The sequence below is a fragment of the Stegastes partitus genome, unplaced genomic scaffold (assembly GCF_000690725.1).
Source record: "Stegastes partitus isolate 25-593 unplaced genomic scaffold, Stegastes_partitus-1.0.2 Scaffold1222, whole genome shotgun sequence".
NCBI classification, from domain to species: domain Eukaryota; kingdom Metazoa; phylum Chordata; class Actinopteri; family Pomacentridae; genus Stegastes; species Stegastes partitus.
In genome coordinates, this window is record NW_007578953.1 from 218,359 (window position 1) to 231,493 (window position 13,135).

Here is a 13,135-nt window from a genome sequence, read left to right on the forward strand (position 1 = left end):
CAGTGTTTGAAATGGTGCATATTTATGGACATAATGGATATTTGACTTTCAAAATATAAAAAATGAATGAATGAACTCCAACAATATGTTTATCAGCAATTCAATAAAGCTGCACACACATAATATAAAGACACATTTTATTGAAATAATATTAACAATAAGAGAAAATTCACACATTACAACAGCTACATAAAAATAAGCACAGTTTAAAAAAACAACATAAAAATACAACAATAAAATATTGATACAAATACAGATAATAAGAGTATTTTCACTATGTTGACATTTTACATGTATAGATATTAACATAGTGTGTAGAACCGAACTGAAAAATTTAGAGCAATTGTATTATATTATTTTGTGGTCATATTGGGGAAAAAAGACTGCTGATGGAAGTAAAGCTGATATTAAACTCATATTTTTCTGCTGCTATAAGAAATCAACACGTATCATAAATGTCAAATAGTTTTTTCATGATAAAATCCCCTAATCATGGAAAATAATGAACTTTGCACCTTTTATCTCCAATTTTCCAAGAATTTAAATTTAGTTTCTAAACGTTTGAAAACAAATAAAAATGTTTTCAAGACTACAAATCCATCCAACTGTCTCAGAAATCTTTGTTTGCTCATTTACTTACATTTATTCTTTACAAACTTAGTTATGCAAATTAGGGACTTTTATTCTTGCAGGTAGGTGCTCATACAGGAAGTCAAAGGTTGCAGTGTTTGCAAGCAGCTTCATTGATCCGGATGAAGCAGCCTGATGTCTCCATGCGATTGGGCGTCCTCAGCGGAAGTCCCGCCTCCTGTGACCCCTGATTGGCCGGCCCTCTCTCAGTCTCCTCTTCCTCCAATGACAGATTTCAGTGTGCCAGGCTGCATTGACCTCCCCCCGGACTCACCTCTATTGCGGAGCCATGTTTCGGTCTTTGAGAACCGCGCAGCAGTTTAACTGCAACCTCCTGACTTTGCAAAGACTCGGCGTGAACTCCAAACTCCTCATCTGCACGTCCGCGATGGCCGCCTCCGAGTTCAGGATCGAGCGCGACACGTTCGGGGAGCTGAAGGTCCCCGCTGACAGGTACTACGGAGCCCAGACTGTCAGATCCACCATGAACTTCAAGATCGGGGGACCGACCGAGAGAATGCCGCTGCCGGTCATCAAGGCGTTCGGCATCCTGAAGAGAGCCGCCGCGGAGGTGAACAAGGACTACGGCCTGAACCCAAAGATAGCAGATGCCATCGTGCAGGCTGCAGATGAGGTGGCGGCCGGCAAACTGGATGATCATTTCCCTCTGGTGGTGTGGCAGACCGGATCAGGAACTCAGACCAACATGAACGTCAATGAGGTGATCAGCAACAGGGCCATTGAGATCCTGGGAGGCAAACTGGGCTCCAAGGATCCCGTCCACCCCAACGACCACGTCAACAAGAGCCAGAGCTCCAACGACACCTTCCCCACCGCCATGCACATCGCCGCGGCCACAGAGGTCCACCAGGTCCTGCTGCCCGGCCTCCAGACTCTGCACGATGCTCTGGCTGCCAAGGCTGAGGAGTTCAAGGACATCATCAAGATCGGCCGAACCCACACCCAGGACGCCGTCCCGCTGAGTCTGGGCCAGGAGTTCAGCGGCTACGTCCAGCAGGTCAAGTACAGCATCGAGAGGGTGAAGGCCGCCATGCCCAGAGTCTACGAGCTGGCAGCAGGAGGAACCGCCGTCGGGACGGGACTCAACACCCGCATTGGGTTTGCTGAGAAGGTGGCTTCCACCGTGTCGTCCCTCACAGGCCTCCCGTTCGTCACAGCGCCCAACAAGTTCGAGGCCCTGGCGGCTCACGACGCCCTGGTGGAGCTGAGCGGAGCCCTCAACACGGTGGCCGTCAGCATGATGAAGATCGCCAACGACATCCGGTTCCTGGGGTCGGGACCTCGCTCGGGCCTCGGGGAGCTCATCCTGCCCGAGAACGAACCGGGCAGCAGCATCATGCCGGGCAAAGTGAACCCGACCCAGTGCGAGGCCATGACCATGGTGGCGGCCCAGGTGATGGGGAACCACGTGGCCGTGACCATCGGAGGCAGCAACGGACACTTTGAGCTCAACGTCTTCAAGCCCATGATGGTGAAGAACGTGCTGAACTCGGCGCGGCTGCTCGGCGACGCCTCCGTCTCCTTCACCAACAACTGCGTGATGGGCATCGAGGCCAACACCGAGAGGATCAACAAGCTCATGAACGAGTCGCTCATGCTGGTCACCGCCCTCAACCCGCACATCGGCTACGACAAGGCGGCCACCATCGCCAAGACGGCGCACAGGAAGGGCTCCACGCTGAAGGCCGTCGCCGTGGAGCTGGGCTACCTGACCGAGGAGCAGTTCGACCAGTGGGTGAAGCCGAGCGAGATGCTGGGGCCAAAGTGAACTCTGAACCACTACAAGACATAGAAACAGCCTTTCCTACAGTGAGAGGAGTGTTTTCTATGAGGCCAAAGCAGTCGAACTGTTTGAGAACATTTGCTGAATCCTGAACATCTCTGAATAAACGTTTATGACAACCTGCTGCTGTTGTCTGATGAAGCTTCTTACTCAGTGTTTTGTATGCTGCTGGTGTTAAACTTGTTCCAGGTATTAGACACCAGAGCATGTCACCAAACCAGCTGCTGACACCTGCACCTTCAAGTCTTACGTTAACCTCTTTAATGAAGCATAGTAGTCTCAGAAATAGTCACCAGTCTTGCTCTGCATCATAATTTATCACAAGTCTAGCTTGTATTTATGAGTCCGTTCATGAACTTTTGTACATCTGAAATACTCCAGTTATTAGTCGGTGCCATCACACTTGTTGCATCACGCTGTACCTCATGTGTTCTGGTTTGTGTGACTTTTTTTTTTTCAGTGCTGCAGTTCGACAAAATATATATATTCATTAAAAACAAATATTTTCTGATTTGACCCTTTTTCCTCATATTACACACACACACACACTCTAGTATCAGTGATCCATAAAGATTAATGCAGTTAAAAACAAACTGTGTGTACACTTTAATTCTTTATTGCAAACATCAGGAATTCCAACATAAAAACAAAAGCCAATTGTAAATACGTAAAACTAGCAAATAACAGAAAATGTCGGGTTAATTTAGTACAAACAGAACAGCAAAGTGAACAGTGGCTCCTCTTCTATTTGGTCCAGCTGACTTTGGGAATATCGTAATGCTCGGTCAGGGTGTCCAGGTGGCGATTAAAGTCCTGGAAACACACAACAGACAGGAGACGTGTTCAGTGATGTATAAAATCCTGTAAATATTCTCTTCAGAAATTGCAAAAGCTTCCGGTTTAGAATAACATTTGGATATATGTTGAAATCTAGAGATAAGTTGTGGGGATGAGAATGCTGGTTTATGAGTGTTTGGACTGAACAGAGGACTGCATCCCTTTGGTCACCATGGTAACTGATGCTGCACTGCTAACCTGATCTGGACACGGTTCTGTTTGGCATTTAGATCGGCCAGAAGAAGCGCCTCCTTGTCACCTATTCTTTTCCTGAGTGATAAAGATTGTCAGCTGGGTGTTTATCTGCAAAGTTCCTGAGCTGTACGTCACTAATTCCCCTGAATGAAGCTGTGATTTCTACATTTTATGAACTTTATTATCGAACAGCGTCAGACCTAAATGCACTTCAGATGATCGTGTCCAAATGTATGAAGTTTAGGATAATGTGCTGCTGCCGTGTTTAAACAAGGATTAAGAGTCACTGAGTAGGAAAATAAGTAGATTAATTTCATGATTCTTGTCGTCTGTCTCGCTTTATTTTCAGTCACGGTGCTTTCTACCATAAGAACTTTGAACAAATTTGGTTTGTTTTGTGCAGAAGAAGAGTCACATGACACCTCCTTCATGGGAGCGCGTAAAGAGTTCGATGAAGAAAATCTGATTAACTAAAACAGCTGATGACCAACAGCATGACACACATTATCTCTGACCACGGTCTTAGGTTTTGTAACACCAGTAAGGTCTGATTATGTCAAATTTGCTTCGTGGTGGAACCCTCAGAGCGACGCCACATCTGACTGACTCACCTCGACTCTGTGTTTGTGAGTCTTTGATGCTTTGTTCAAAATCCGCTCCATTTGCTGTAAGAGAGAAAAGACAGAAATGAGACATCATTACCTTCTTAGCTACACAGTAAACACGTCCAACACCCGTCACTCCCAGAATACTAAACTAAAACTATGTACAAACAACTGCCAACCGTCTGCTGTCACTAAAACTGAATGTACTGTCTCATGGTTCTGGACGGTGGAAACGTCGATCCGTTCAGCCAGACACTACAGAGAAAACACTGTGTTCCTGTTCTGGTGTTTCTCCGTGTGTCTGCTCCACAGGACGCTCTGTTGCAACAGCCACCGTTTCCAGTTATAACCTTTGTCCTTCTGATTTTAAAAACTCTGATTAACATAAAGAAGTTATCTGAAGACGAACTGAAGCTGTGAAACATCATCAACTACGATCCTGAGCTACGTATTTATATTTTAAAACCACATCAGGTTGGGACTACGCTGCTGTTTTAGGATCTCCAGCCGGCGCTCTCAGAGGTAATCAGTGCTTCAGTGGAAGAGGAAAGTTCAGAACAGCAGATGTTAATCATCTACAACCCACATCTGTTGTGTAATTGTTCTTTGGTTGTTTTTTTTCAACACAAGTAAATTTACTGCTACCTAATTCTGGTGTGATTTCCTTTAATTATGTGCTGTCTGTACAAAAGTAAACAATAAAATAAATAAAAAGGATAATTTACTGTTTAGAGCATTACTAGTAGCAAACTGTATGATCTTAATTTAACACATTTCAGTAACTTTTCAGACTCAAAAGACCTTTTATAATTATGTTTTGTGTTTCTGTATGAATAATATTTGAGACCAGTTCTTACAACAACTTCCTTGTTTGCTTCTGATCAGTGCTAACTCTCATTCTGACTGACTGACTGTGTTTCATGAACCCTCATAGCCTTCATGTTAACAAGGCTCTGTGGTTATTAGAGGTGCAGATTGATGTCAGTCGTGGTCACCGAGGCAGCAGCGGCCACAGCTTTTCAATCATGTATCTCTGTTAATTTGATTTAGTCTCAAATCCAATCACTGAACGCAGCACAACAACAACTTACTCTTTTTTCCTGCATCTTGTCAAAAGCCATCTGTGCCGGCGTCCTTTTGTCAACGTACGCCTTCTTGGTTTTCACCTCCTCGTCGTTCTGGCTGGTCGCGACCTGCTCCAAGCGATGTTTACTCTGTTTGTCCTTCTTCTTCTTCCTACAAATAAAAGCATGTAACAGTGAGATGACCAGCGGTTTGTCGTATCAAACTAACATTACAAAGCAGAGAAAGAGAGACAGAGACGCAGCAGACAAGGCTGACTAGAAATTACACACCTGCATACTGTGGCTAAATTATGTGAAAAAATAATCATATTGACTGTTTTGACAAATACTGTGATATTAATGTTTTGGCATTCTTTACCTACTGAAACAAATAAAAAATGATGATGTGACTTTCACTGCAGTCTGTACCAAACATGCATGATCCATTATGTCTGGGGAATACGATTGGTAGGCCAACGCATCTTGGTAGCACCACAATACTGAATTTAAGTTGCTATGCTGTGACACATTTAACTTTAATAAAAAGAAAACACTGCAGCTCCTGCAGCCTGGATAGGGGTGCACAGGGCTCGTCTTAATGCGGGGTTAAATATAACGCTGACACTTGACATGCGTTCACGGGGTCGAACAGCTGTGCTCCTGGTCCGGTCACCATTAGAAAGCTTCCCACTAATTTTTCTAAGACATGTTTTTGCGGATATGTAGGTAAATATCTGTATTGTTAGTGGTTTCCAAGTTATTAGATGTGTGTGTGAGGATCTAAACCGACCCTATAGGATCTTAATAATCTTCTTGTTGCCAAAGACGTTGCACTATTTTAAAACATGTAGAACGTTTTCACTTAGCTTAAGAAAAGCTTGTTGTAACACAGGATCACAACTAAGCCACCAAAAATGTACAACAATATTAAAATAGATACATCAATAGATACATAATAAACATATATTTCTATCAATCTATGTATTAGATTTTCCATCCACAATGAATGGATTGTTCAGTTAAGGATGGATAGATGGAGACAGGTGTGGAAATTAATTAATCACAGATAGATTCAGAACCAGCATCCAGCTATGACACACAGGTAGATTTGTATTGAGTTAACTGGTTCACAGACTTTTCAGGCAAGTTTAACAACAAACCATCTGTCTGGTACAGCTAACGCTGCCCCTGGTGGAAGTTTAACATTTCACTTCTGGTTTTTACAAGAACAGCAAATCCTAGAAACAAACTTTGAGAGTTTGTGTGTAAAAGACATTTGCATGTTGTTTATATATGAACATGAATAATCTAACTCTAATATTCCTAATTATTTACCAAACCTCTAATGTGATCGATTGTACCCCACTCTCCCTTAATGCACTTGATAATACGTCGGTAATGTTTCGATTGATTGTCCAGCCCTTTTGCATTTATGTATCATCAGAAATATGTATTTAACAGATAGTCAGGATAGCCCCTAAAACTAGAAATCAGTAATCAACCTGCCTTATGTTTCTGTGGGGTCCAAAGCGTGGAGAAAGGCATTATCTGTACTATTGAACAGTTGCCTATATTAATATTTTGGCTATGTAATTTGAGTTATTACCAAACTGTAATTTTTGGTGGGTTTCTGTTTTAATTTGTTAATGAAAATGTGAGGAGAGAAAACACCACTTTGTTAACAGTTAGCTTGTGTACATGTTGTGATCTATCCACACTGTGTTATTTAGTGTGTATTTGACAACGCCTATAGAAGATGTAATGAAATGTTTTCGACATATTGTGATCGAATTAACCTCCAGTGTTCTCCGCAGGTTAGTTAGTTTTGTTTTAGCTAATGCTAGCTAGCTAACGTCGTCTAGCTCCATGTGTAACTCTATAATGACAACATCGAAGCTACGAAGGTCTCAAATACGAACAACGCTCTTCCTCAGTAAAATGTTATTTTCACGATTAAATAATATTCACACAATCTTTAGAAAAAATATAAAATCGATTAAATTATAACAATTTACGTCGTGTTTATCTTCTAGCAAACATGCTAACAGTTAGCAACTATGTTGATCTTACCAGCTGCGACGGGATGTATTTTATCGATTTAAAGGATTTAACGGATTAGTCTTTTACAACAACTTTCCCAAACAGTAGCGACAAAAAACTTACTTCTTCCCAGCAGAAATATCTCCTACACCCTTTAATTTCAGGGTACTTTTCTGGACTGTCGCGTACTCTGACATTTTCGAGAAGCTCTCTGTCGTCTTCTTCTGCTTTGTTATTAAAGTAACCGACAGACATGTGAGTGCTGCCACCTGTCGAATTGAACTAGAACTACATGAACCTGGCTGCAGCTCCTCCTCCTGGCCGCAGGGGGGCAGCAGAGGATTCTAACTGAGCCGGAAACAAAGCGGAAAGCTGAGGGAACTTATGAATGTCAAACTGTAGCATGGTGGGCTGTGTGTGTCGGTAACCTCTCGGTAAAAATGTTCGGCTACTGTTTGTCTCGGGCAGCGTCTTTAACGAAATGCATCACAAACGGCGGCGCGGCGTTGCTGTGCAGGACGAACGCGGTAAACCGGACGCAGACGTGTGGCTACGCCCGGAAAGGCGGTGGGTAAAGAGGACGTCTGTGTAGTGAACACACACTGTTTATGCTAGCTCTGGTGAATAAACGTGTGTGTGTCGAGCTAAACTGACGCGTTTAGTTTGTTTACTGCACCGGGTGTGATTTAAAGTACAAGTATTAAGAAATGTAGCATCTAGAAGTGGTAAAGGAGAAATGAAGTGTGTTCCACTGGGTGTACAGTCTGTTACAGTATGAAAAGTACCAACACACTAAATACACACTAAATATATGAATGTAGTAGCTGTAGATGTCAATATAAAGATAAATAAATAAATGTATGAGTAAAGGGTGAATGGTGGGATAAATAGTATGAGAAATAATAATAATCTTTATTTCTATAAACCAGTTACAAAGAGCTTTAAAGTGCAATATCATACAATATAAGGCAACGACCACATTCATAGAAAATGCAATTATATGATGTAGATATAAAATATAATACATGCAATATGCACATATGTAGTATAAAGAATGAATGAACAGTAAGTACCTTATAATAATAATAATAATTAAACCAATCTCTTTATGGAGTACGTTTCAGAATCCAAATAACGGGCTTTAAAAGGCAGCAAAATAAAACAGACAAGACAATAAATCATTAGAATTTAAAAGCCACATAAACACAACATGATGCATAAAAATGTACGCAGTGTTAGAAAAGGTAGAATTATTGTTGAAATTAGAATGATGTAAAAGAGATCAGCAGACCTGACATCCTCATTCAGACTGTTGCTCTGACTGCAAACACCCGGGGTCTCTGAAGCAGACACAAACAGAGAACCGCTGTCTGTTGATCTCAAACAGTGTGTCAGGGTCGAGCTCAGAGAGAGGCCATGAAGGGCTTTTAAAGTAATAAATACAATCATACATTTGAGGAAACTTAAGGGAACCAAAATGCATCTCATTGCTCACCTGCCACCGTCTCAATCCCCTGGTAGCTTCAAAAAGAGCAGAAGGATTGTTTGGTGGAACATGTTAGTCTAGACCGGCAGACATGCTGATCTTTAATCTGATGAAGGTTTGTTAGAATCTCTGAATCCCTGAAATATCCCAACTGTGCAGTCAATTAATAAATCCACATAGTTTCAAGGAATTTAGTTGCTAAAAAATTCCAAGGGTTCGTGTGGGTCATGTCAGTTAAAATAGCCTTGATTCAGTCCACTGAATGAAATTTAAAGGTGCAGTTACTCATTACTTTAATACACAGCTTATAAATTAACTGTGATAACGAGTGAAGGGCCACAAATCCTTATACCGATCCTTAAAGTGCAATCTCTGTCCCTGTCTTTCAGTGGTCAAAACCAAAGGTAAGGGCGCGGTGAAGGAGGAGCAGAAAGGTCCAGAGGTGTGCACAGACCCGGTCAGACTGACGTCTCACGCAGTCGGAGTGAACATCTTCAAACAGGGGGACGACCCCAAACTGAAGCCTCATGAGGAGTATCCTGAGTGGTGAGTTCTGCCCGTGTCATCGCTCATATCTACGTTCATATGAAACAGTGAGGACACGACTGGCTTTTTTACATAATTGGACAACATATTGAGAACTCTTTAGATCTTTGGAAGATGACACCAGAGAGACCAACACTTCAGATGTCAGAGGTTTGAAATGGCACGGTTCCCCTCGTCACTCCATAAACAGATTCTTATCACTGGCACTAATCTGGAACCCCTGATTCATATTTTATGGATTATTTGAATGTGTGCACTTTGTTTTTGGCTCATTTCTGATTCTGCCTTTCAATACAGTTGTCTGAAAAACATCATTTGGCTGATTAAAGAACTGTGAATGTGGCTTTTTGTGGAAGAATATGGCTGTTAAATAATAGTGTTTAATGGATAGCACAACTTGTTTTGCCGTCCCGTGGCTCGTCCTCTCTCTGTTACTGTTGTTGCCTTCAGCTACACACAGCGCACGAAGTCCAAACATGTTTCAGTCGGTAATAAGTCTTCCCGTAAGTCGGTCATGCAGAAAACCGAGTCAGAGGGAGGTTATGGAAATCAGGTGCAGTACAGTGGAGAAATATCCGAGTGCTTTTGGTTTTTATTTTAGTTGAGAGTGCGTCAGAGACATTTTCACTCCAATGTTGCGTAACAGGGAGACTGCAGGTTGAGACTTTGAAGTGCGTTTGATGCGTCTTTGCGGATCTCATTTCAGTCTACTTTGATCACTCAGGTTGTTCCAGTTGAACCTGGGAAATGCCCAAAAGCTGTCCGAGCTGGAATCGGACACCTGGCAGTACTGGAGACGCCTGAGGAAGGAGAACATTTGGCGTACCAACAAACTGCAGAAATGGAAGAAGATTTAGGCCTTCGCCGGACTGACGGAGGGCTTCTTCCAGCATCGTGATTTAAACTCTGGACTGAATCCCAATGACTCCGACGTGATGCACGTTCAGGGCCGATGTCATCTTCCTGAATAACTGACTTTCAGATGGACTCCTTCTCTCCTGCCGTTCATCTACTGGATTGTCTGAAGTCATGCAGCATTGGCTTTAGGCTTTCAGCATGATCGAGAACTCCAGGAAGCTCAGCAGTGGTCACACTGAATACAAGGGGGGAGATAATCGTCTGTTTTAAACATGAAGTGGTAATAAAAGGAGTTCAAAATACACAGATGTCCAGTGCACCACCAGAGTAGGAATGTTCTTAAGCATCATGACTTATTTCAAGTTCGTTTTCAGCCTCGGAAACCTGATTTGACAAATTCAAAGTCTATTTATTGGCTTTCTGGAGCTTTTAGACATATAATACAATCATCTTCAGCAAATCCGGTTTATCCAGTTTTACAAAATGTGGTTCAGCTTTCAAAGATTGTTTGATATAAAGAGAAGCTCCAGAGAAGCTTCATGGTGGAAAAAAGGTAGAAAAGTGTCATGTTGGATTAAAAAACACTGAACATGGACAAGGTTGTGTTTGTGGTTTTTGTGTGTAAATTGTTTGACGTTTTGTTAGTTTGCAGACTTTTTACAAATACGTATGAATACAGGACCGGTCCACGTCGGTTCCAACAGAACCGGCTCCGATTTTGTTCAGTCCTCCTAAATGTGTTAATTGGGCTCAAAAACTAAAAAACATGTTGGTCAAAATGTGAGATTTTCACATCAGAGAAAGTCTTTATTTTGAATTTTAAAAAAACATAGTTACTAGAAAACCATATTTCGGCTCCATGTCTCCAAACAGCAGCTCAGAGGAGGAGGAGGCCACATTTTTATGAATGGCCTCGAAAACGAAAGAAAGTTCAGCATCTTTAAATCTGCGTAACTTGTAGACGATTGTCTTCACAGCGGTTTGTTTCACATCAGTTTAAAATCCCTACAAGGCTCATGATGCAAGTGAGTCACAGGTTGTGAAACAAGGAGGGGATTTCACTGATGCTGGAGGCCTCCACAGTCACTTCAGTGGTTCAGTCATTGTCAAGGTCAAAGTGAAAACAACTGGACAGGATCAAAAGGGAGTCTCTGTCTTTGTGCCACGTTTGGAATAAACTCAGGCTTCCTGTGAGTAGATTAAGTTCAGAAAACATCACTAGTTGACGTCAGTTTTATTGTTAATGTGTGTTTAAAGGTGGAACATGAGCACATTTCAACTCACCCATAATCAGATTATTTGAACTACTTTCCCAAATGTTTCTGATTCTAAATCAATGAAGAGAAATAAGAGTGAAAAATTAAAACTTTAATATTTAATTTAATTTTAATACTTTCTAAGATGTTGACATCCGAACGTAGCCTCAAACTTCAATAACAAATGTGCTTAAAGTGTATTTCTATAGACAAACAAACAAACAAACAAACATCAGTGAGGTAAAACTTTACAGATAGTTGATGAATAAAACGTTTCAGGTAAATCAGACAAGGTCGAGAAAAAATAGTTCTAAAAATTGCTGATTTTCAGCTTCATCAATAAACAATAAGTAAATTAGTGTGATGTTTTAAAATGAATAGAGGGAAAATACTTTTTTATTTTTTATTGATTATTAGTTATTTATTATTATTATTATTATTATTATTATTATTATTATTCCTAAAGTTTGACCTCCATTAAACGTGGTTGCTATGACGACGCTTCATGCAAATGCTCGCGCAGAAATGAGGAACCGAAAAGAGAAGCGCATCATCATCATCATCATCATCATCATCATCTGGGGAACTAAAGTGACACCGGACGAGTGAACCGGTGCTAAAGTGCGGCTTTAACGCAAACGGCGGCCGTTCCCCTTCCTCCGCGGCTCAGGTTTGACCTCCGGTTCGGTCGCTGCTCACCGTGAACCCGGTAAGTCCCGGTAGGTTTTTTTCACCGCTTTCAGAAACGCTGCGACGTTTAATGGCGGAAGCTGCAAAGAAACCGACGTCCTGCTGCTCGGTTCGGTTTAAATCACTGTTCGAGTTTCTGGCTTCACGCTCCGCTGCTTTGCTTTACTCTGATTACTTCTGTGAGACTTTCTGGAGTTTCGTGAGGTCGGGGAACCCCGAGGTGACTTTCTGACTTTACAACCTGCCGTTCAAGTCTCGGTACGGTTTCACTTTAATGTTCCGGTTCGTCCCGTAGATCGGTTCGTCAGCGGGGACGCGGTGAAGATGGACGGCTGGAAGATGGGCATCGGTTCCCTCAGTGAAGAAGTTTTAAACAAGCTGTCGAAGATGCTGGACAACCCCACCCACGGATGGAGGCAGCTGGCCCACGCAGCGTCGGAGCAGCCGAAATTCCGCTGCAGGTGAGACCCTGAAGGCATCACGGAAACAGCGCACAGGGAGGCAGCTGGGCTCATGGTCAGGAAGAAGTCCTCATACAGGCACAAGAATAACTTCAATAGATGAATAATATTACTTAAAATAGTTAGTTTGGTAATGATAAATAATACAAAAAACTACTCATAAAAAAATAAAAACCAAACTTGTAGAGTAAAGACTGCAGTCCTAAATTCAGACTCAGTCATAATTAAGACTAATTGTTAAAAAAAAAAAGGCATGTGTGTTGTTCCTGCAACAAAAAAGAAAAACCACAGTGTGTCTGTATATATTCAATTCAATTAAAACAACAAAACAAAACTTTATTTGTCCCAAGGGGGGCAAATTAAGAAACACAGAGCAGCTGGATCAGCAAATAAATCATTTAAGGTGCAGATGCATGTCTGTGAGGTATGGTAATGTCTCTATGCAAAGAATATATAGTTTGTTTACCTCATGTATATAAAGAGAGAGAGCATCCAGCATCATGAAGCGCTTTGATTCACACTCAGCTCTCCACATTCTACCGTTTTGAACATGCATGAGGAACTTCAGACTGAATTCACCTTTTCATATCCAAATCTGAGCGACTCACTGGGCTTTTCCTCTGAGGAGTCAGAAATTAATCAAGCCTATCATTCAACTAAAAC

The 13,135-nt window shown here is 41.9% G+C and overlaps 3 protein-coding genes across 3 annotated transcripts; 2 read left to right on the plus strand and 1 right to left on the minus strand.

Moving 5' to 3' along the window:
• The first annotated feature begins 803 nt into the window (after positions 1 to 803).
• Positions 804 to 2,558, plus strand: fh (fumarate hydratase). The gene has a single exon (XM_008297463.1). It carries the CDS (start codon positions 920 to 922, stop codon positions 2,417 to 2,419), a length of 1,500 nt encoding a protein of 499 aa, XP_008295685.1. The 5' UTR covers positions 804 to 919; the 3' UTR covers positions 2,420 to 2,558.
• Positions 2,559 to 3,028: 470 nt separating this feature from the next.
• LOC103368919 (protein FAM32A-like) lies at positions 3,029 to 7,425 on the minus strand. Its single transcript, XM_008297462.1, has 4 exons — positions 7,299 to 7,425; positions 5,163 to 5,307; positions 4,078 to 4,131; positions 3,029 to 3,247 (listed from the first exon to the last, which is right to left on the minus strand). The coding sequence occupies exons 1-4, from the start codon at positions 7,370 to 7,372 to the stop codon at positions 3,179 to 3,181; spliced, it is 342 nt and encodes a 113-aa protein (XP_008295684.1). The 5' UTR covers positions 7,373 to 7,425; the 3' UTR covers positions 3,029 to 3,178.
• A 109-nt stretch (positions 7,426 to 7,534) lies between these two features.
• LOC103368922 (39S ribosomal protein L54, mitochondrial-like) lies at positions 7,535 to 10,660 on the plus strand. Its single transcript, XM_008297465.1, has 3 exons — positions 7,535 to 7,742; positions 9,051 to 9,207; positions 9,932 to 10,660. Exons 1-3 carry the CDS (start codon positions 7,616 to 7,618, stop codon positions 10,062 to 10,064), a joined length of 417 nt encoding a protein of 138 aa, XP_008295687.1. The 5' UTR covers positions 7,535 to 7,615; the 3' UTR covers positions 10,065 to 10,660.
• Positions 10,661 to 13,135: the final 2,475 nt, after the last annotated feature.

What these genes read in the sequence shown, in the direction of transcription:
- LOC103368919 (XM_008297462.1), bottom strand. Translation starts at nt 7,372, where the DNA reads ATGTCAGAGTACGCGACAGTCCAGAAAAGTACCCTGAAATTAAAGGGT. An exon ending in GATATTTCTGCTGGGAAGAA is followed by an intron (nt 5,308 to 7,298) that starts GTAAGTTTTTTG and finishes TTTTATTTGTAG; the next exon opens with GAAGAAGAAGAAGGACAAAC. An exon ending in CTCACAAACACAGAGTCGAG is followed by an intron (nt 3,248 to 4,077) that starts GTGAGTCAGTCA and finishes GTGTGTTTCCAG; the next exon opens with GACTTTAATCGCCACCTGGA.
- fh (XM_008297463.1), top strand. Translation starts at nt 920, where the DNA reads ATGTTTCGGTCTTTGAGAACCGCGCAGCAGTTTAACTGCAACCTCCTG.
- LOC103368922 (XM_008297465.1), top strand. Translation starts at nt 7,616, where the DNA reads ATGTTCGGCTACTGTTTGTCTCGGGCAGCGTCTTTAACGAAATGCATC. An exon ending in TGGCTACGCCCGGAAAGGCG is followed by an intron (nt 7,743 to 9,050) that starts GTGGGTAAAGAG and finishes CCTGTCTTTCAG; the next exon opens with TGGTCAAAACCAAAGGTAAG. An exon ending in CATGAGGAGTATCCTGAGTG is followed by an intron (nt 9,208 to 9,931) that starts GTGAGTTCTGCC and finishes TTGATCACTCAG; the next exon opens with GTTGTTCCAGTTGAACCTGG.